This window comes from Colias philodice, chromosome 31 (genome assembly GCF_061535455.1).
Source record: "Colias philodice isolate Cphi_HAF_F1 chromosome 31, ilColPhil1 Martin Lab GWU primary, whole genome shotgun sequence".
NCBI lineage: Eukaryota > Metazoa > Arthropoda > Insecta > Lepidoptera > Pieridae > Colias > Colias philodice.
In genome coordinates this window covers 1,350,590-1,374,081 of record NC_143116.1, presented here as the reverse complement: position 1 = coordinate 1,374,081, position 23,492 = coordinate 1,350,590, and the positions used below count along the sequence as shown (strand labels likewise).

The window sequence follows — 23,492 nt, the reverse complement described above, 5'->3', positions numbered from 1 at the left end:
ACCCATGTCTATTTTTTTAGTATTTTAAGTCATATTGTAAAACATTTAAAATTTTATTTAATATTTTTAAACTATGTATGCTTAATTCTTTAAAACTACGCAGCAGATTTTGATTCGGTTTCCATTAATTTATCTCAGGAACTACTGGTCCGATTTGAAAAATTATTTCGGTGTTAGATAGCCCATTTATCGAGAAAGGCTATAGGCTATATATCATCACGCTACGACCAACAGGAGCGGAGCAAGGCGGGTGAAACCGCGGGACACAGCTAGTATGTGAATACAAATCACATTTTAAATGTTTGGAATGCAAATTGGTCTGTCTTGTCAATGATATTTAAGTAAAAAGGTGTAGATATCTTATTAGCAACCCGGGAATTGCAAAACGAAATGTGGCTAATTAGCAACGTTTTACTTCAGTTGTCTCTTTCGCACACGTTAGTTGAATCATGCCATCTCACTTTGACGTCTAATCGTGTGTGCGTTATTGTACCGTGTGTTGATCCAATGTTGTGTTGGTAACCTACCTTTTTACTAATATTCTTAGATTACAAAATAAAATACAGATGGAGCATGACAACCGCCCGTCGCCCTTGTCAAAGAAAATACGAAATCAAAAGCAAATACGTCGCTGCTCCAGTGCTATAGCGCATATAGTGTCATGCAATACGTCAAAAAGGATTTGCAATTTTAGTAAAAAAATGCTGTCTTGTGATAATAAAACGCTGTAAAATTTGTTCCCGAAAACAAAAAAAAAAGATAAAACATCGTTTCACAGGTTTTCTGTAGATTATTTGGCTGATTTATTTCTTTATACGAATAATAATTTTACAGATATGAAGGAATACAAAACTTCAACGTATGTTGCCAGTATTTTGAAAATTAATTTGCCATTTTTATTGGTAAAACGGTTAAAAGATCTTCAGGGTAATGCTGTTGGATTTTCGATCATGAATGTGATTATTTGTAAAGTGCACTAAAGGTTCATGATCATTATTAGATTATTTTAATAAGCATAATACATTATTTTTTTACTTTTATAAAGCTTAAAAACGCCATAGTCGTTTTCGCTAGCGATTTAATTTATGTGAACTCCATGATGGTTATGATGAAAATAAAATGTCCCGTATTCTCTACTAAAAACTACCGCTATTTGCATTCATATATTTTGAAAAATTAAAAATAATATAATTATTATAGTTAATATTGAAAATTTTTGAAGTGAAACTTCTTTATCGGGGTTGGAAAAAAATTTAGTGTAACATTTTTTCGTTTCGTTACGTGCCATCTTTTTCTTGTCCCTACCACGCGTGATTCGACGTATTTCTGTAAAGTTGCAAATTATTTTTTGAATAATAAGGTCATAAAAAAGTTTCACTTCTTACGTGTGTACACTAGTACTTATACGCACACATTTTTTTATGTAATTTATTTAATTAAAAATTGAACACAATTATTTTGTCTATATTATATAAGTAGGTAACTGTAGTAGGCAGGTACTTTATATAATAAAATAATTTTTTATAATATTATAAAAAAAAATATCAACAAACCCGAAATAATATTAAAATAAAAATTAAAACTTGACTGCTAATTTATGTTTATAGCCTACGTCACTACCGCGACCGCCACTAACATAATAATTCAGATGATTGCAATGAAACCGCACAACTCAAAATCGGTCCAACGGTTTATACTGCAGGGCGTGTCAAAGAAATATTATACATACATACATAAACTCGAAAAACATAACCCTCTTTTTTCCGTAGTCGGGGAAAAATTTGGGAAATTTTTCAATATTTGGTAACATTACACGCACACAGAAGCACCTTGTACGTACAGTGCAGCGGCGAAATGACAGCACACATAGCTTTATTGAAAATGACGATAAATCATTCGGTTTAGTTCGGCAACGCTCCATCTGTCTTTTATTTTGTAATCTAAGCTAATATTATAATTATTTTAGTTACATATGAACTGAAGTAAATGTAACAAAATAAGGATTTTTGCATCTAATTTATTAGAGAAAGTAAAATGTTTGTTATATAAGAGGTCCCTTGTTATTGGTTTTTGTTAATAAATACTTAAAATATATGGTGTGTTTTATTTCAATCTCCATGTATCTGAAAATAAAATAAAATAATTATACATATAGGTAGGCTACAATTTATAGTTAATAAGACATCATTTACTTCACAACAAAAGAGCATGTGTTTAGAAATTAAAGACTTTTTAACGGATTTTAAACGCGATATATTAATTATACTAGATTTCCGCCCGCGGCTTCGCCCGCGTTTTCAAAGGAAAACCCGCATAGTTCCCGTTCCCGTGGGATTTCCGGGATAAAACCTATCCTATGTGTTAATCCAAGTTACCCTCTATATGCGTGCTAAATTTCATTGTAATCGGTTCAGTAGTTTTTACGTGAAATAGTAACAAACATCCATACATCCATACATCCATACATCCATACATCCCTACATCCATACAAACTTTCGCCTTTATAATAGTATTAAGAAAGATTATTTTCCCGACGTTTCGAACACTTTACAGCGAGCGTGGTCACGGGGAGACACGACAAGAGCATGTGTGCCGAGCTCACGTGTCAGAAGTGAAACTTCCTTGGCAAGAAATAAATTTTACGCTCACTGTGCCTAAAGAAGTAAAATAAGTTCATATACTGGCAATACCGTCATGTCGTTGAATAAGGCGACGATTTTGGTATCTTTGAATCTAGACAAAGAAGTTTCACTTCTGACACGTGTGCTTGGTACACACTCTTTTTTATAGATATGGCATGTTTTCAAATCAATTATATTATTTAAATTAATCTTTCATAAATTATATAAAAATGAATCGCAAAATGTGTTGGTAAGCGCATAACTCGAGAACGGCTGAACCGATTTCGATAATTCTTTTTTTATTATATTCCTTGAAGTACGAGGATGGTTTTTATGTAGAGAAAACGTAAATATGTACCACGGGCGAAGCCGGGGCGGACCGCTAGTACATAAATAAACTAGATTTCTTATAGTTTTGCACAAACTGGTATATCCATACTAATATTATAAATGTGAAAGTAACTCTGTCTGTTCGTACTCAATCACGCCTTAAATACTGAACCAATATGTATGAAATTTGGTATAGAGATATTTTGATACCCGAGAAAGGATATAGGATAGGTTTTATCCCGGAAATCCCACGGGAACGGGAACTATGCGGGTTTTTCTTTGACTGCGCGGGCGAAGCCGCGAGTGGAAAGCTAGTAATGAATAAATTACATTTTTATATTAATTTAAGTACTCATAATAATTACTTTTTTAGGGTTCCGTACCTCAAAAGGAAAAAACGGAACCCTTATAGGATCACTTTGTTGTCCGTCTGTCCGTCCGTCCGTCCGTCCGTCCGTCCGTCTGTCAAGACCCTTTTTCTCAGGAACGCGTGGAGGTATGAAGCTGAAATTTATATCAATTACTCAGGTCTACTGTCCCTTGAAGCTGTGAAAAAATCAAACTTCTAAGCCAACGCAATCAAAAGATACAGCCGTTTATGTCGCAAATTTTCGCCACTTGCAAGGGAATCAAAACCTACAGGGTGCTTCCCGTGAACTCAGAATCTTGAAATTTGGTACGAAGCAACGTCTTATAGCATAGATAAAGGAAAAATTACGAAAACCATAAATTTTCAGTTACATCACATAATATATATATGTATTTTTTTAATAATTTTAAACTTATTTGTACGGAACCCTCGGTGCGCGAGTCCGACTCGCACTTGGCCGGTTTTTTACACTTATTTTGATTACTAAAACGTTCTTACCGCCTCGGCTATATCAATCCAGTCCATTGCTTTTACAATATTATCATTCTTCGATGGTTTTTTATCCCAATTCCAATATGTTATTTCTTTGAAACCACCAGCTACCTGAAATTAGATTAGATATCTATACTTGTAAAGCTGAAGAGTTTGTTTGTTTGAAAGCGCTAATCTCAGGAACTACTGGTCCGGTTTGAAAAATTCTTTCGGTGTTAGATATGCATGTTGCAGCTAACAACTGAAATGAGTCATTTGTTTGAAAGCTAGGCTGTAGATTAAACTATGGTATTTTATTTAAGAAAAGTTAAAACTACTGTTTGAAAAGATTATAAACAAATTGATTCGAATTCCTTCCCAATTGAAGATTACATGCCATAGGCAGCCTTATAACTCAGATACAATTTCTACCAGACAACTCAACTTAAATAAATATAATAAACCTGAAACTTTCTATCAGCGCCTTCACCGAGTGGTCTTTTTGTCTCTGTCACCAAAATACCTCTGTACCCTTCTGGTAGTGGCATTTTTACTCCATCCAGAGAATGTCCACGAAAGGTGGCTGATAATTCTGTGAAATTTATAATAATTATTAAGAAATTTTCAGCAAGTTGAAGATATTGTAAAAACAATATTATTATAAGTTATTTTTTTTATTTATTTTTCATATGATATTTTTTTAAGTTGTATAAATGTAAATTTAAGAGCATACTTAAATAGTCAGCTAATGAAATAGTTCTTTGTTAAATAATAAATATATGAATCTAAGATAGATTCAAAGAGATTATATACAACCGATATATCAAAAAAAGCCTCACAACATCCCAAATGGCATAAATTAAATAAGCCATACCTCCATTCTCATTCTCTTGAATATATGGTGAAAAATACTGATTCACAATTCACATTGGCTTGACCGTCTTCTTCAATTTTACACGGCATATAATGCACTTTCTGATTGAACACTTCTTGATTATCGGTGTCTTTTAAATTATTATCCACTTGTATAGACATTTTTAATTTATACTTGCGTATTTTCGAATTAAATAGTAAATATATATCCCCGATCCCGATCTAGTTGTTTTTATTTGGACAAAATTCCCGCGAAAAATTAAGTCAAAATCGACAGCTGACTGCTGAGTAGCTGACATTGCATCGTCCTTTTGTAATAGGAAAACTCGGCTTTGATACAAGTCTTTTGAATGACCGGAGATTTTACTTTAATTGAATACAACCATGTCATATACTACTCTAAGAATACAACAATAATGCAACCAATAAAAGTTTACCTAATATAACATATCGAATTTGTTAACACAAATCTAAAAACAAGATTTACTTATTTAAAGAGAACATTTTTAATTTTTACTGTTAGTTAACGGCAACCCTCACTATTTCGGTTCGGTTCTCCGATCGAATCAAATTTAAATGTCAAAATATTTCATCATTTTGTATTGATTTCATAACATAATACAGTTTACAAATGTCACGGCCGCGGCCGCGGCATAAAAATATGTTATTTTAAGTTTAGTAATATGTACTTGTATAGACAAAACAAATAAATGTATAATAAAGCTTAGAACGAACGAACATGAGTGCTATAATATTTCAAATTCACAAACCCAAGCTTTCTTTTTTTCTACTACCATTACAAGAAAATATCAAAAAAATTGTTGATCGAAAATTTTTTTACCAAATTATCCATCACTGTTTTAGCTGTTTTTAAATTATAAACAGACGTTCGAACTGGTGCGACCGGACCACCGTACTCGTGCGGTGCGATCGACTCGCCACACGACCGCACCGCACCTAGGGTTGCCAGTATTTGATTTAAGGGTTAACAGCATCAAAAATACGAGTTTTAGTTATTTTTTACGGGAGATAATTAAAACAGCAATGTTAAATAGAGAAAATTTATTTTTGGCATTTATATTTGCTGTTGGAAGAAACAGCTTTAATAGCTCTTCATTTTCTAAAGCGAATGTATAAAAATCTTTGCACGATAATTTAAAATTACATTTAATTAATTTGCAGCTTCGCCTTTACAGTTTCAATATTCAATCGGTTTCGGCTATCCGTCCAGGCATTGCCGCACAAAGAAAATATTCTTTGTTTAAAAATTATGATTAAATTTACGATTTTTAAAAAAACATTTAAAATATTGGAATTTTCGCGGCCGACTGAGCTAAATAAATTCGTATAAAAAAATAGATACACTAGTGACTAGATAATTTATTACGTTGCTAATATATGAAGTGATTAAAGGCGCAAATTATCCCTTTTTGAAATTTTCGATATTGTCGATAGAGGCGAAAGTATTGTAATTTTTACTGATTTTCGTTTTTATTTTTTTATATTATATGCAGGCGTTAGTAGAAGCTCTGTTTAGTACCAAAAGAAACCTTGAACTGAGTTCTACATGTGACAAAAATACCACATTCTAGCCACGAAGTTATTACGAGATATAGATTTTCAAAGAATGTCAGGGTTGTCCCTAGTAAACAAAATTATATATATCATCTATCTATTAGAAAAACTATTCTACCAAGTTTTTGTTTATGTTTTAGTCGTTAGTTATAGTCGATATTTCAATATATTATTATATGTAGGTACATAATCTTTATATGTAATAAATTAACTGAACAAAAAAAATATCTTAGATTTATAAGACAATTCAATAATATCAAATTAATACAAATTAATCTCCTTTTTTTGTGAATATTTCGAGCATTGATCATAGTAATCTCATTAAAAGTCAAACCGAATTCCTTGAAAATCTATTTCTCGTAATAAATTCGTGGTTAGAATGTTGTATTTTTTTCACATGTAGACCTCAGTTCAAGGCTTCTTTTGGTACAAGTACAAGTACAAGTTACAACCATTGAAAAGAAGAAAACGAAGAGAAAAGAATGGGCAAAATTATATTTAAAAGACAGGGATTCATTCAGACATATGCAGTCATATCATAAATCTTTGTAGAGTTCTAAAATTTATATTATTAATCTTTTTTCAGTATTAGCCACGTCATCCGACGCCATCGCCATTGATAACGATCGACCGACGTCCGTTTTGTTTGGCGGTAGAACTATGACTAAAGCTGTAATAAGTATATAGTCTATGACTAATGCGCTGTCCGGTGCGATCGCCCGTCCACACGCGCGAATTTGGTACGGTCCGCATCAAGTTCGGATGAAAAAACCATCGAACCAACCGTACCGTCAATAATAATAATTATGTCCGGCGGACCACTGTACACATGATCGAATATGGTCCGGAGCGCACCAAGGTCACGGTGCGGTCCGTACCAAATTCGAACGTCTGTTTATAACTTTAATGTATATTGTACAGACCTAAAATTCTATGGTTGATTCTTTCGAGTCTGTGGACATCGAAATTTCTAGTATAATCTGTGCTCTGTAGTCTATGTCTGTATTCTGATTTCTCATCTCATCTATCATGTCACCTAAAAACTGTCACCGAGTGCCCGTACAAATTTTATAGGCGGTTCTTGCTGCCATGCACAAAATCAAGACTTCCAGGTAATTTCCATGATATTTGAACAACAATCTTAATAATTAATACATAAACTTAATATGTTAAGGCCATTTTGTTAAATGCTACATCACTATAACCTAACTTTGTAAGTGGTGTACTCGTATCGGTATGACCACTTTCTATTGTTATAAATCAAAATGTTTACGTATTACGTGTTATATTTTGAGATTATCGAACGGTTTATTTATTATTTTCGTTATTTCTGTAGATAAGAATACATGTTTGCGATCATTCTAGATAAACTATGGTGTTTATGCATTTATTTGAAACTCAAGCAGTGCATTGAAGATGCAATATCTATCGATAAAAAAATTATATTCAGACACACTTAAAATTATGCACTTATTGAGATCGATTTCTAGTGAAAGTTTTACACGAATGTGTCAATATAACAAACACGAAAATTAGTTAGGGATAACGGTTTTGTAATAAAAATTAACTATCGTAACGGTGTTATTCCGAAAATAATAGGTATATCGGTCTTTAAGAAATTTTAAATCTTTAGAAACCACATAGCAATACAAAATCACGCTTTTTCTTTGTTTTATATTCTTCATAAAATACTAGATAATATTTCAGTTCACTTTCACCTATCAAACAAATAGAATTCCTTATTAAAATTAACAAATAATATAAACATTGACAAGAATATAAATTCTTTGTTATCACAGATAACAAACATTGCATCATTCAATTTATAAACTTTATATATTTACTTAGGTAACAAAGAAAAGCATTTTTTATTTAATTTATTTAAAACTTTACTGAAAGCTTTCTATCTGGGTTGTCCAAAAAGACAAAAAAGTGAAGTCCCATGTCCCCTAGTGGGGTAAGGGGTCTGTCTGTCGTCTCGCAACTGTCTTGTGGACATTTGGAAAAAGGTTAATCTGACATCATTCAATTAACACACAAGTCTATATGCTGAGCATTATATCCCTTCTGTTCAAAAGGCTATGTTACAAACCTCTAACTAGTTTGTTGTTGAGCCATTCAATGAACACACTAGTCATTCAATCAAAGAGCGGATTCAACCAGATGACGGCGGCAAATATATCCCTTTCTCTACATCTTAACAAGTAAAATACTAAAACCTTCCTTTTGAATCACTCTATTTTAATAAATAAAAGCCACTTCAAAATCAGTTCTATAGTTTTAAAGATTTAAGAATAAAATAGGGATGGATGTTTTTCTATCAGAGTAACTTACATGGATATAAAAAATTTGTTTTGCAATATGTAATTTATTCTCAGACCTACCGTAAATATAAAATTTATAAAAACTTGTCAAGCCGTTGCACAGTAGTTTTTTACAAACACTAAACCCTTGCGATTTCATCATTTCTTAGTTACTAAATGTTGATAAGAATTATGATATATACTAGCGGTTGATAATATACTAACGGTCCGCCCCGGCTTCGCCCGTGGTACATATTTACGTTTTCTCTACATAAGAACCATCCTCGTAAGTCAAGGAATATAATAAAAAAAGAATTACCGAAATCGGTTCAGCCGTTCACACGTGATGGCGTGACAACGCGAAACGGGTTTTATTTTTATATACATACTAGCGGCCCGCCCCGGCTTCGCCCGTGGTACATATGAAAAATAGATGTTGGCCGATTCTCAGACTTACCCGATATGCGCAGAAAATTTCATGAGAATCGGTCCAGCCGTTTCGGAGGAGTATGCAGACTAACATTGTGACACGAGAATTTTATATATAAGATAATATATAGATTTCATATAAATATTAGTGTTATTTTTGTCCTTCAAAAAGCCAGAATTATCATTATTGACATATAGTAAATATTGAGTTGTAAATATAATTATCTTGTTATGTGTTTATTTACTATGAATAAGCGGAATTATTTTTATATTAATGCCGCTGTATTATAATTACAAAAGACACATACTTAGTGTAAAAAATGTATGTATTTCAAAAGATTACATAGATCCTACTGATATTATAAATGCGAAAGTTTGTGAGGATGTGTGTGTGTGTGTGTGTTTGTTACTCTTTCACGCAAATACTACTGAACCGATTACAATTAAATTTAGCACACGTATAGATGGTAGCTTGGTTTAACACATAGGATAGGTTTTATCCCGGAAATCCCACGGGAACGGGAACTATGCGGTTTTCCTTTGAAAACGCGGCCTAAGCCGCGGGCGGAAATCTAGTTTAATATATTATACAGTAGTAGTAATAGTAGTAAAAATATAGTTTTTTTTCAACGTTATCTAGTCATAAATGGAGTAAAATTGTACCAAACAAACTTGATTAAAAAAAATGTGTGCGTGTACTAGTGTACACTCGTAAGAAGTGAAACTTCTTTATGACCTTATTTTTCAAAAAATAATTTACTATATGCATATTTACAGAAATACGTTAATCACGCGTGGTAGGGATAAAAAAAAAGATGGCGCGTAACGGAAAAATGTCACGCGTAACGAAAAAATGTTACACTAAATTTTTTTCCAACCCCGATAAAGAAGTTTCACTTCAAAAAATTCAGCATTTTTTTATGTTTCTCCCAACTTTCTTATCGCGTCTTCGTCCGTGCTGTCACAGAAAATTCTTTGTGCTCAAAAGTAACCTATGTCACTGTCTAGCCTCCTAATTATCTCCAGATACATAAATCATATTATCATAAAATTGTTCAATACGACGTGAAAGAAAGACTGTTGTTTGTTTGTATACAAACAATTTCGCATTTATAATATTAGCTAGAGATGCGGATATTTTCTTTTTGTTTATAGTCGGTTACCTACTACTGGTTCATATCATGTTCACATTAATTTTTTTTTACATTAAAAACAAGATTTTTTTATTTTTTCTAGAGATTTCGTTTTCGTATTTTTTTATTGTTTCGTTGAATAAACACAATTCATTTCACTTGTGACTATTTACGAATCATTTTTGCGTAATATTTTATCAATCCTCAAAAGAGCTGCGTAAAAAAATATCTACTGCTTATGACATAGTTTTTACTCTCCAACCTTGTACTATCGTTTGTAATGCGCATTACTACAATGCAGTTATCCACTGCATATGCAGTCTCATCAAATATTCCATCTTTATCCCCCAAATGCATTTTAAAATTTAAATGCGCTCCAGACCCATGTAAATGTGATTTTATCTCACAAAAGACAGTTTTTTACGTTTAAAAATGTTAACAATATATCTTTTCTCATTCCAGATCTTGACATGCGGTGATAGTTTTCAGATCAACAAACAATAATCAAAAATTTTTGAAGGAACCTCTCTCGGCAGTTATCAAAACATCAGTACGGGCATAAATCAAAAACCACTTCCATTTTCATTGTAATATCTGACTGTTATTCTTGGTTCTCACCGAGATAAGTCGAATCGTTGTATAGATTTTTATATACAATTTTATTGAGAAATCATTTGAGATGACTGACGATACGTCTATAGAGGAGGTCAGGAAGGGCGTTTCCGAACTGACGGTGCTTTCGTTCAGGAAGATTGATGACGTGAAACGGTTGGCGAAGCATTTTAAGTATGTCATTGACAATCCTAAGACGCAGGAGAATCAGATTGTTTTGCGTTATTTGAAGAATTTGGACGATACCCACAGGAGGATCTTCTTGACAAACCGCGATGGGGTTGAAGTTGAATATATATTCACGACGGAAAAGAAAAGTAGCCTACAGAGGCAGAGGTTTAATAGCCTACCAGTTAGCGAAGTGCCTGAATTGCTTAAAGCTGAGCTGACGATTGAGAACGCGAAGCAAGTACACATTTGTACGGATTGTAATGTCGAAATTGAGATCAACGAAGATGAGCCCTTGATGGAATCACTTCAGAAGCATTTCAATTTGGACGTCCACTTGCCGAAGCTTAAACGCGAAAGTATAGATGTAGCGGAGCCTATAATATTGCCTAACATGTCGAGACGTCTTTCGGCCCTAGAATGCGGGGAAACGCCTAGTCATAATATCGATTTTATGCAAATTATGAAACCTATGGAGAAGCTGGATAAGATGTTTTCCGGGAAGCTAGAGGCCTCGCTTATCAGACATTTGCCTGATAACTCTGAAGCCAGCATTGATGGAGCTGTCAAGTTCTACCAAGCAGCCTACGATAAACTGTGCCTTGATATCAACGGAATTGACTTTTCAGGCCAAACCAGCTCCGTAGCACCAATAATCATGAGTATTAAAGACAATGTAAATCAAAATTTTACAACCGACGCCAATAAGAATTTTGAAAATGAAGAAAGTGAACAAGTACCTGAGAAACCGACTAAGAATGTAGTGAAGAAGTATCGTTATTATGGATCAATTGAATGTTTAATCGTGAAACTGTTGACTAATCATAAACTGCTTACGTTGGTGGACGACCGTACAGGGAAGCTAGCGTTCTTCTGCATGGCGTGCGAGTACTACACGCTCCGATTTAAATACGACAGTGTATTGAACCACGTCTTCAGCGAAACACACATTCATAACTTGGCTTGTATTTTACAAGCGGACAGGCATATTCCGTTCCCCTCGCAGGACTCTAGCATCGAGAAAATCAAAGAAATCAATCGGAAATTCCTTTTCAATCACAGCGTGACCGAGGAAGGAAATGAACTGTTTTGTTCGCTGTGCAAATTTACAATTGACTCGCCTGAAAGCATCATTCTGCACATTCTAGATGAGAAGCATCTAGCTCGTTTGTCTGATAAGTTGTACCGTAAGATGAAGACCAATAACCCAGATGGGCCAGTGCCCGATGAATGGGGTCCAAAAAGCTACGATTGGGCGAAATTCCTCGCCAGCGTTGGTAAGCCTTTGAACAACCGCGATCATGTCGTGATCGAAAACTTTATTAAGCCAGGAAAAGTATCGAACTATTGCTCTTGCTGTGATATGGTCCTAAAGGGTCCGAGACAGGTGCTGTTCAACCACATTCGTCAAAAGAAACATTTGCGCAACGCGGCACCATATAAGCTAGCAATGTTATACAAGAACCACTGTCGCCCAGCTGAATACTTTGCTAGCTTCGGCAATTTCTACGTTTGCACTATATGCCCGACGTATGTCGCACTACCCTCGTTTTCCGCTATCGTCGAACACTTTGAAAGCTCCATGCACGTTGAAACTATCGCAAAACTAATCTGTTCAGCGCTATATCCGAACGGTGATCTCAAATTGCTAGAATCCAACGACGTGATCAATAATAAGTGCGATTTCTGCGATGCTACATTCAATGATGTGTCAGAGTGTGTAAGACATGTGCTCTCTGACGTCAATCATCAAACAGCAGTCGCGGAGGCGAGGACCAAAGCGAACAAGGGCGATATCATAAGCGTGTACTTGCACGGAAACTACATTTTACACAGCGAAGGGGCGCAGTTCACATGCACAATTTGCAGCGGTGTTTTTAATTCCATCCGTTCGCTGCTAAATCACCTAGTTTACGCGGACCACTTCAAGCAGAAACCTAATTCGGAGAACGTCTTCCGTTTTTACTTGGAACTGAAGCATAATATAAACATGTTGTCGCGGAATAAATACGTGTATTACGACTTCGGGAAGCTAAAGTGTGGTGTCTGTGCTAGTGATGTGGATGAGACGGAGAATGCGAAACGTCACGTGGCGTCGTTGCGTCATAAGGAGAATATGGGGGCCAGTTATGTTAATGTCAGTTTGGACGCGTCTGTTGAATGATGTGAGTATTTTTTATCTGTATTGACGGTTAAAACAATTAGATACGTCATTATTTTTAAAAACCGTCATTTTATTGTAATAGACCGGGAGATACTGACACAAAATTTCGAGTCATTTGTAACAGGATGGCGATTCTACAGGGTTCTTAGTACGCAATGACAAAAAGAAAAATGATGGTGTGAACGCTGGTACCGGCGGCTTAGTCGCGTGGGCGTTAGTCGAACTCGTCGGAAAATAGCGAAAGTCAAACGATTTGTAAACAAAAATTTTAGAATTTACCGATAGCCCATAAAAAAGAAGTAGGCGGTAGTGTCATGCCATACTGCGAGCCTATAATATTGCCTAACATGTCGAGACGTCTTTCGGCCCTAGAATGCGGGGAAACGCCTAGTCATAATATCGATTTTATGCAAATTATGAAACCTATGGAGAAGCTGGATAAGATGTTTTCCGGGAAGCTAGAGGCCTCGCTTATCAGACATTTGCCTGATAACTCTGAAGCCAGCATTGATGGAGCTGTCAAGTTCTACCAAGCAGCCTACGATAAACTGTGCCTTGATATCAACGGAATTGACTTTTCAGGCCAAACCAGCTCCGTAGCACCAATAATCATGAGTATTAAAGACAATGTAAATCAAAATTTTACAACCGACGCCAATAAGAATTTTGAAAATGAAGAAAGTGAACAAGTACCTGAGAAACCGACTAAGAATGTAGTGAAGAAGTATCGTTATTATGGATCAATTGAATGTTTAATCGTGAAACTGTTGACTAATCATAAACTGCTTACGTTGGTGGACGACCGTACAGGGAAGCTAGCGTTCTTCTGCATGGCGTGCGAGTACTACACGCTCCGATTTAAATACGACAGTGTATTGAACCACGTCTTCAGCGAAACACACATTCATAACTTGGCTTGTATTTTACAAGCGGACAGGCATATTCCGTTCCCCTCGCAGGACTCTAGCATCGAGAAAATCAAAGAAATCAATCGGAAATTCCTTTTCAATCACAGCGTGACCGAGGAAGGAAATGAACTGTTTTGTTCGCTGTGCAAATTTACAATTGACTCGCCTGAAAGCATCATTCTGCACATTCTAGATGAGAAGCATCTAGCTCGTTTGTCTGATAAGTTGTACCGTAAGATGAAGACCAATAACCCAGATGGGCCAGTGCCCGATGAATGGGGTCCAAAAAGCTACGATTGGGCGAAATTCCTCGCCAGCGTTGGTAAGCCTTTGAACAACCGCGATCATGTCGTGATCGAAAACTTTATTAAGCCAGGAAAAGTATCGAACTATTGCTCTTGCTGTGATATGGTCCTAAAGGGTCCGAGACAGGTGCTGTTCAACCACATTCGTCAAAAGAAACATTTGCGCAACGCGGCACCATATAAGCTAGCAATGTTATACAAGAACCACTGTCGCCCAGCTGAATACTTTGCTAGCTTCGGCAATTTCTACGTTTGCACTATATGCCCGACGTATGTCGCACTACCCTCGTTTTCCGCTATCGTCGAACACTTTGAAAGCTCCATGCACGTTGAAACTATCGCAAAACTAATCTGTTCAGCGCTATATCCGAACGGTGATCTCAAATTGCTAGAATCCAACGACGTGATCAATAATAAGTGCGATTTCTGCGATGCTACATTCAATGATGTGTCAGAGTGTGTAAGACATGTGCTCTCTGACGTCAATCATCAAACAGCAGTCGCGGAGGCGAGGACCAAAGCGAACAAGGGCGATATCATAAGCGTGTACTTGCACGGAAACTACATTTTACACAGCGAAGGGGCGCAGTTCACATGCACAATTTGCAGCGGTGTTTTTAATTCCATCCGTTCGCTGCTAAATCACCTAGTTTACGCGGACCACTTCAAGCAGAAACCTAATTCGGAGAACGTCTTCCGTTTTTACTTGGAACTGAAGCATAATATAAACATGTTGTCGCGGAATAAATACGTGTATTACGACTTCGGGAAGCTAAAGTGTGGTGTCTGTGCTAGTGATGTGGATGAGACGGAGAATGCGAAACGTCACGTGGCGTCGTTGCGTCATAAGGAGAATATGGGGGCCAGTTATGTTAATGTCAGTTTGGACGCGTCTGTTGAATGATGTGAGTATTTTTTATCTGTATTGACGGTTAAAACAATTAGATACGTCATTATTTTTAAAAACCGTCATTTTATTGTAATAGACCGGGAGATACTGACACAAAATTTCGAGTCATTTGTAACAGGATGGCGATTCTACAGGGTTCTTAGTACGCAATGACAAAAAGAAAAATGATGGTGTGAACGCTGGTACCGGCGGCTTAGTCGCGTGGGCGTTAGTCGAACTCGTCGGAAAATAGCGAAAGTCAAACGATTTGTAACAGTATGGCACTTATTTTTCCTGTAAGTTTGAGGATCAACGAATATAAATACAAAATTTCAAAGATCTAGGTGTTGGAAATCTTCACTTATATAAATTAATACTAAATTAATTTTTCAAGTATGACAGCACTTTTTCCCCCTACTAGAAGTATGGCAAATATAATAATGGTCACATTTTATCAAATACTCTCCAAAAATCCAAATGCAATACTGGTACAAAAAGTTTGGAGAAATAAAAATTTTTTGCAGATTTTCGGCGGTATGGCGATCATTTGGAATCGTCCGAAAAGTATGGCATGGCGATTTTCGTAAATGGCTGCACGACGATGGTTACCTGTGCAAAAGTTAGCCTGATACAAATGGTTGAATAATTGTTTTATTTAAATCAACACATTCACGTCGGTATGGCGGGCTGTAAGTCACACCGGAAAAGTATGGCATGACACTACCGCCTACTTCTTTTTTATGGGCTATCGGTAAATTCTAAAATTTTTGTTTACAAATCGTTTGACTTTCGCTATTTTTCCGACGAGTTCGACTAACGCCCACGCGACTAAGCCGCCGGTACCAGCGTTCACACCATCGTTTTTCTTTTTGTCATTGCGTACTAAGAACCCTGTAGAACCGCCATCCTGTTACAAATGACTCGAAATTTTGTGTCAGTATCTCCCGGTCTATAAGAACAAGACTAAATTAAAATTGGATCGTTAAAAACAATAATAAACATTTTTGATGAATAAATAAATCGCGTTCAAATTATCTCAACGAGATTTATACGTCATTAGTGGCAACAGCTTTCAAATACAAAACAATTATAAATATTAGTTCACCCAGTCCATAGTTCTGAGGTGACAAACACGAAAAAAATACAGTTGAATTGAGAACCTCATCCTTTTTATTAAGTCGGTTGACAATGCGTTACAAGAACGAAACTCTCTGTTATACCGCAGCCACACTATGGTCCTCGTCCTGCTCCTCGTACTCGTATTGCCGGTCCTTGAACTCGCGCGCCAAATCAGGGAGCAGTGAGCACGACGAGTGGCATGACGAGTAACGTGGCCACACTATGCCTCTGCCTACTTTCCTCATTACTTCCCATACCACTGTCGAGTGTGTGGCTGGCGTATTAGTAATATTCTAGGTGAAAGAAACAAAAGTTGAAGCAAAATTAAACTTATTAGCATTATTTTAAGGTGTATTCACAAATATGCATTACCAAAAGCAAATTCAACCTTATTCAAATGTATTAAAGTCACATTTACAAAACACATTTGTTGTTGATATCTATGTATCTAGATGTTATTAATTATTATCAATGTTTGAGTGTAATTTTAACTTGTTAATTTTGACTGAATGTTGATTGAAAAGATTCTAAAAGCTTACAGTTTCTTTCTTAGTAAATAAATAAAAAATAATTACTATCGCCCTAGTGGCAGATTCATTATACATAATAATATGTTTTACATATGTATGAAATATAAACTTAAACAGTCTTATTACAACATATAGAAAAACTCCAGTCCAAAAAGTCCAGTTGTGAAACATATTAAAAGTGGGGCAAAATCGAGTCTATAGGAGTCGGTTACATACAAACATACAGTTGAAGCTACCAAAGGCGTGTTAAATAACCAACTACATGGTTTCAATGCAAATTTCACCAAAATCAGTGCAATGGTTTTGAAAATGTAACTGACAGATATTGCATTTATAATATTAACTATTAAGTATGAATTCAGCTAGGTATCTTTTAAAAGCACTCAAATTATTATAAGTTAAATTATTACTGAGAAGTAATTTCTACATTTTACTAGAAATATTATTGCCATGTATTTGAATTTCATAAATTTAATAATATTCATTATTCATGTAATGCATAAGAGTGCATTTCTACCAATAATGTGTGAGGATGTGAAGCGAGGAATGTATTTGTAAAAACCAATCCCTTCGTTTAGTTTGAAGTTTGAAGCGTTTAGCGTATGAAGCGATACTATTGGTTATTTACTATGATATATAAAAAAGCTAGATACGTTACCCGCTCTCTATTTTGGAAAGAAAAAACTCAGCTAAGTGCCCGAGTTTCACTTAGTCACGCACCATTCAGCGTCGTGGCTGGACGTTCTTTTTATATTTTAATCGGCAGTTGTTATTACGAAGTACATGAGTGAGACATGTATTATGTCTCGTGCGTGAGAGTGAAAGAGAGAACAACTGTATTGGTGATAATGCGTTAGTAAGTAGGTATGTATTAATTACGCTGTTTTTTAGTGCAATGATGTTGGCGTATGCCGCGTCTACTAGTATAATAGAGTCATTGGTTATTTATAAACACATTCCTCGCTACACATCCTTACACATTATTGGTGGAAAAGCACCATTGCACTTTTAACGGATTTTAAACGCGATTTATAAATAATATCTCTTCATTATGATAGTTTAAAATCTGTAAAAAAATCTTAAATATCTCTTTTTTATTTACTTATCTTGAAATATAAGATAAAATTAATGTATTATATGTTTGTTTGTTACAGTTATGTATGTATGATACAATGTACCTTGAGAACAACTGAGCACCTTGTTATACAACATGTTTCTGAGGTGATATTACGTTTTACACAGTGAAAATTTTAATAAATGAAATAATTTTATAATTTATATGCTGTTTTATTTGTACCTAAAGTTATAAGTATAAGTAAGTAAGTATTATATTGCATTTAAATTTAGGAGACTTTCATTACTATAAAAATTCAAACAATAACTAAATAAATTATTTTTAAATTTGTAGATTTCTCAAGTTGCTGAAAAGTCACAAGAATCAATTTCATTACATTAAATTTTTGGATAGAAAAATTACCAGCCTGAGATTGCAGCGCAGATTTTAAATTTAGGGGTTGAAAAATCATAGAATTATTGCCGAATCAATCTTTACTAATATTATAAAGCTGAAGAGTTTGTTTGTTTGTTTGAACGCGCTAATCTTAAGAACTACTGGTCAGATTTGAAAAATTATTTCATTGTTGGATAGCCCCCGAGGAAGGCTAAAGGCTATAATATATCATCACGCTATGCTATGACTAACAGCTGAAGCGGAGATACGCGGGTGAAACCGCGGGGCACAGCTAGTAAGTAATAAAAGTAATTGCCAATTGAATAATTGATATGCTCATGGGCATTATTTAATTTTGATTTGTATATAATATAGAAAGATAACTATTGAATTAAATTATGGATTTAAAACTTCTAAATATCTTTTTAATATCTTTTCAAATTGTACCATTTTCTGTACTTGAGCGTTTTCAAAAAAAAGTGTACCCCTCACTTTCGGCCTGTCCCCTGTGTTTCAAGTCGAATAACAAGTAAAATTTATATGATGGCTAATTATATAATGCTTGAAAAGTATTAAATACATCATAATTTGATAAATGCAAACAATTAATTCACGGAAACATTGCGTACTATTTTTTAAATAATCATTTTTAAAACTAAAGTGTCAGTTTTTGGCGTGTCCCCATCCAAGTTCTTCGATGTTAGAGAAGCGATTCTAAAAAGTTTTATACCAAGGTACCATAAGTTTTAGTGTCATCTAAAAGTACATTTATTTGCGAATCGTCGCATGTAGTTCATAATTAAGGCCTTATAATCGTTTAAAAGCAATTTGATTTCCAAAAATATCTTAAAAAGTGGTACCGACCGGACATGTCGGGTTTATCACGGCTAATAATGCCACTTACAAATTTTAGATTACTATTTGAATTTTATAAATGGCAAAATTATCGTTTACTTTCACCGTCCGCTAATTTAAAAAAGCTTATTTTCAAATACAGTTCGAGTAAAACAGAAGTGTTTTGTGAGTGCAACGGCCGTTGCAATTTCTACTGTCTGGTTTGAGACATATTATTACTTGATACAGGGAAGTAAACATCGTTTAAATACTTTCAGAAGATGAGCAATATATTCATTAACCGTTATTTACATTTGATAATCAGTGTAGGCACATTTTTTCGTCAGAATATAATTTTGACTAAAAACTGAAAAGAAAACGTCACGTCAGTTTTGCAACATTTTGCTTCGTGACCTATAGGCTGACAAGAAAAGTCGCAAAACTGCAGCATAAAGCCAAGTCTAGATTGTCATTGTAATATTCTTCATAATTTTTATAATTTTTTCATATTTTTAGGTTTCACTGATCTCGGGACCAAAAAGGACATGTATAATTTGCAAAAAATGGTATTGCAATGAATGCGTTGGTCAGCAGGTATACCCTGAATACATAATATGTGATACATGTATGGAAAGTTAAAAGGTGTAGGTAGTGTAACTCTGAGTTTTACCCTAAAATTGATACTGTGTCAAACTATGTGTTGGTGTATTTTTTTTATGAGACTTAAATAAAATTTTTGTAAACATATTCTCGGTTTTATTTTAACCATGTTAATTGGATTCAATATAAACCTAGCCTTATGAAAAATGGTCTATCGGTTTTGCGACAGTCCCCCGTTTTGCGACAAGAAAAATTTTAGTTTTTACATTTTTTTATTATACGAGACACAAATAATTTGATTTCAATATTTAAAATGGTTTTACTGTTCCGAAATAAAATAACCACTTTGCCGATTTTAATCGAAATGTATTAAGTATCGTAAAAGTAACGGCTACTTTGGCATCAGCTGTGGCAAAACAGAACTTAAAGCTCGTTTAATAGGAATTTTATTAATTTGTCGACTTCAATTTTCTATTTTTTAAATAATGTATGTTATAATCTTCGTAACACAATCAAAATATTTTGCGTCTTTCTTCGTAGTTAATAGTTACATGAGCATTAATGACTGTCGCAAAACTGACACTTTTTTTCACAGTCCCAATTTATTTTGATGATTTCTCGTAAAACAAATTAATCTGCAAGAAATTAAATACAATTTCACTTACTATGATGTATATTTAAAATTTCTAAATCAAAATTTCATTAAAAATGCAACATTTAAAATTTATCCATAAATTCAGGCATGGTACACTTTTTTTTGAAAACGCTCACTTACTACATATTATATCTTGACTTTTTGAAAAAGCGCCATCTAGTAGAAATTTATATAAGCTTGACGTATAATCTGGAATTATCTAAACAAGTTATATACCTACACCTACTAGATGGCGTTGTGATCAAATCGATTAGAAAGGTACATACCAAAAGTATAACAGACATACCTAATGATTAACCTTTTGACCGCCAGAGCAAAAACGCATCGCCGTGCCCTCCACGCCAAGCCACAAATTCAATGAGATAACCTTGAAAATAGTAGGGATTCCAAAATGTTATCGATAAACATAATAATTCACGTCTGAATATTTGAATAAACAGCTTATAACACAAAAATAATATTTATTTAACCTCATCTCCTACTGTAAAAACTTAAGACCACATTAAATAGCAACTATCAACAAAAAAAATCAACCTTTTGAGATACAAAAATACATATAAAATTGCAGCAAGTTACAACACTATTCTCTATCAGTTACGCCCCATTGGCATGTATACATGCCAATGGCGCGGGCAACCATCCTTTTTTTTATAATCTCTCGCTTCTGATTAGGGATGTGTAGCTGTATATTATTATAACTTATCGAGTTTATTTATTAAGTTTATATGAACTATAGGTATTATTGTGGAGTGTTTATTTGTAAATATAAAAACAACTATTACCTTTAAATAAAGGGAATTGCATTATGAGCTATTACGCACTGTCGACCAGTCGCCGGCGACTGGACTTACTCCTGGACGACAGTGCGCAAGCCCCTATTTAAACTATAGTAAGTCACAGTCGCCGGCGACTTGTCGACAGTGCGTAATAGCTCTAAAACTACATATTTATTTTCCAATCATTTAGTTTAATACTTGAGTTATTACAAATACTAATTATATGTAGGTTACCATATTTTGATATGACATAGCGACAATTTGTATCATAAGAATATTTTAATAAAGGCACTCACACTCTCGGCAATACTCGATAAAATATTTTTACAACTTTCCGCACTTAACAACACTTCACGCGCTTACGACGCGGACGTCACCAGTCCGACATCTATTCATGTCAATGGCGCAGAAGGGATTGCATATCGATACTGTGCTAGGGATGCGCATGATTGGCGAAAAGGAAAATATTCAAATCAACAATATCCACAATATAGACAATATGGTATTATACCAAAGAATGTAGTATTTACCTTTTTTCTCAGTGACTAAGCTTATATATTTTTTTTGTAAGTAGTTATTACAAAAATTAAGCGAATTAGAGTAATTTCGCTGAAATTTTAATGAAGTTACTTGAATATTACACTACATCACTAGTAGGCACGTATACATGTCATTGGCGCGAGAGAACATGCTTTTTTAGCCATTAATTAAGTTATTTTTTGTCATCAAATATTTGAATAACTACTTGGCAATTTTGTTTACTGTGTACAATTATGTAATAACTGGGGATTCAGTTCATAAACTGTATAAATAAAACACGTAAAAGTAAAGGTTTAATATGTTTATTTTGTATTTATCTATGATCTGTTTCTTGGCATGTATAGGTGTCGTTGGCGCACAGGGCACGATTGCGCATGACATCTATAGATGTCATTGGCGTTCAAAAGGTTAAGAGCAAAAATATATCATACCGGACCGCTAGGTCCGCCCCGGCTTCGCCCGTGGTACCTACATGTTTAAAATATCCTATCTCTCAAGTTGGATCGAACTGCACATGGTGTGCGAATTTTATTATAACCGGTTAAGTGGTTTAGGAGTCCATTGAGGATAAACATTGTGACACGAGTATATAATATTATATATTATGAAGATTACAGCAGTAAAAGACTGACAACCCAAATACATCAAATAAGTTAATTTTGTTTGAAAAAAAAGGTCGTAGGTACATGAATTCATGAAAAGTAGAATAAACTGTATTATAATGTAACTAACTTTCCGCCCGCGGCTTCGCCCGCGTTTTCTAAGAAAAACCCTCATAGTTCCCACTTCCCGTTCCCGTGGGATTTCCGGGATAAATCCTATCCCATGTGTTAATCCAAGTTACCCTCTATATGTGTGCTAAATTTCATTGTAATCGGTTCAGTAGTATTTGCGTGAAAGAGTAACAAACATATTACCTATCTACATACACAGGTACACACATATCCATCCTCACAAACTTTCGCATTTATAACATTAGTAGGATTATATAAATATAAATAGAAGGAAGGATAGGATGTGGCTGCAGTTGTAGGTACCTATAGCAAAATAAGTAGGTACAGCGAGGTAGTACCTAAATATATTCATACAAACGAATCAATGGAAACCCCGTCATTGATACTCAAATTATATTAATTATCAAAGTGAGTCACAAATTAACAGTGATCGATTAAAATGTACAGAAATCTTATAATTAGAGGTTATGTCCGTTCCCGCCCATTCTTCCGTCGCAATGCTATTGGTTGACGTTCTGACCAATCGCAAATAATATTGAAATGACAGACTGGATTTGAAATTTCATAATAGAGATGGTATTTTATTGAAAAATTTACCTTTTAAATGTTACTGCATTAAGTTGAGATATACCTACAGTTATTTACCAGCATATTTTTTATTAGATACCTACTTAAGTGTGCATTAGTCCATTTTATAATAATTTTAAAAGTTATGTTCTCACACATGACACGGGACTCCTAAGTCCTATGAGAGGCCGTAATCCACCACACTGGTCAAGTGCGGACAAACGTCTAACATGTCGATCTTTTTTTACTACAATATCTACTCTTGAGAATACCGATTTAATAATTATGATAATATTATTAATTGGTTAGTTCTTAAAATAATTGTTGAAAAATAAGTGTTAAGTTCCATTCGTGATAGGTATTAGTTACCTACCTAGATGTTTTTATAAATAACTAGCGGTCCGCCCCGGCTTCGCCCGTGGTACATATGAAAAATAGATGTTGGCCGATTCTCAGACTTACCCGATATGCACAGAAAATTTCATGAGAATCGGTCCACCCGTTTCGGAGAAGTATGCAGACTAACATTGTGACAC

General features: G+C 34.6%; 4 protein-coding genes across 4 annotated transcripts in view; 3 read left to right on the top strand and 1 right to left on the bottom strand.

The window, feature by feature from the left end:
* The window catches only part of Nup98-96 (nuclear pore complex protein Nup98-96), a 282,640-nt gene that overhangs the window by 67,321 nt on the left and 191,827 nt on the right, over positions 1-23,492 (top strand). The gene's annotated exons all lie outside the window — the stretch shown is intronic.
* On the bottom strand, positions 1,595-4,936 carry LOC149475040 (ribonuclease H2 subunit C-like). Its single transcript, XM_089713936.1, is given in 5 exon segments — positions 1,595-2,123; positions 3,820-3,924; positions 4,257-4,384; positions 4,667-4,718; positions 4,720-4,936. Coding segments are annotated over 5 exon segments (408 nt in total). The 5' UTR covers positions 4,828-4,936; the 3' UTR covers positions 1,595-2,108.
* Positions 7,214-13,116, top strand: LOC149475039 (uncharacterized). Its single transcript, XM_089713987.1, has 2 exons — positions 7,214-7,352; positions 10,568-13,116. Exon 2 carries the CDS (start codon positions 10,785-10,787, stop codon positions 13,047-13,049), a length of 2,265 nt encoding a protein of 754 aa, XP_089570113.1. The 5' UTR covers positions 7,214-7,352; positions 10,568-10,784; the 3' UTR covers positions 13,050-13,116.
* LOC149475038 (uncharacterized) lies at positions 13,382-18,078 on the top strand. The gene is made up of 2 exons (XM_089713867.1): positions 13,382-15,167; positions 17,955-18,078. The coding sequence occupies exon 1, from the start codon at positions 13,397-13,399 to the stop codon at positions 15,164-15,166; it is 1,770 nt and encodes a 589-aa protein (XP_089569993.1). The 5' UTR covers positions 13,382-13,396; the 3' UTR covers position 15,167; positions 17,955-18,078.

Coding starts and splice junctions, on each gene's coding strand:
- LOC149475039 (XM_089713987.1), top strand. CDS start 10,785: ATGACTGACGATACGTCTATAGAGGAGGTCAGGAAGGGCGTTTCCGAA.
- LOC149475038 (XM_089713867.1), top strand. CDS start 13,397: ATGTCGAGACGTCTTTCGGCCCTAGAATGCGGGGAAACGCCTAGTCAT.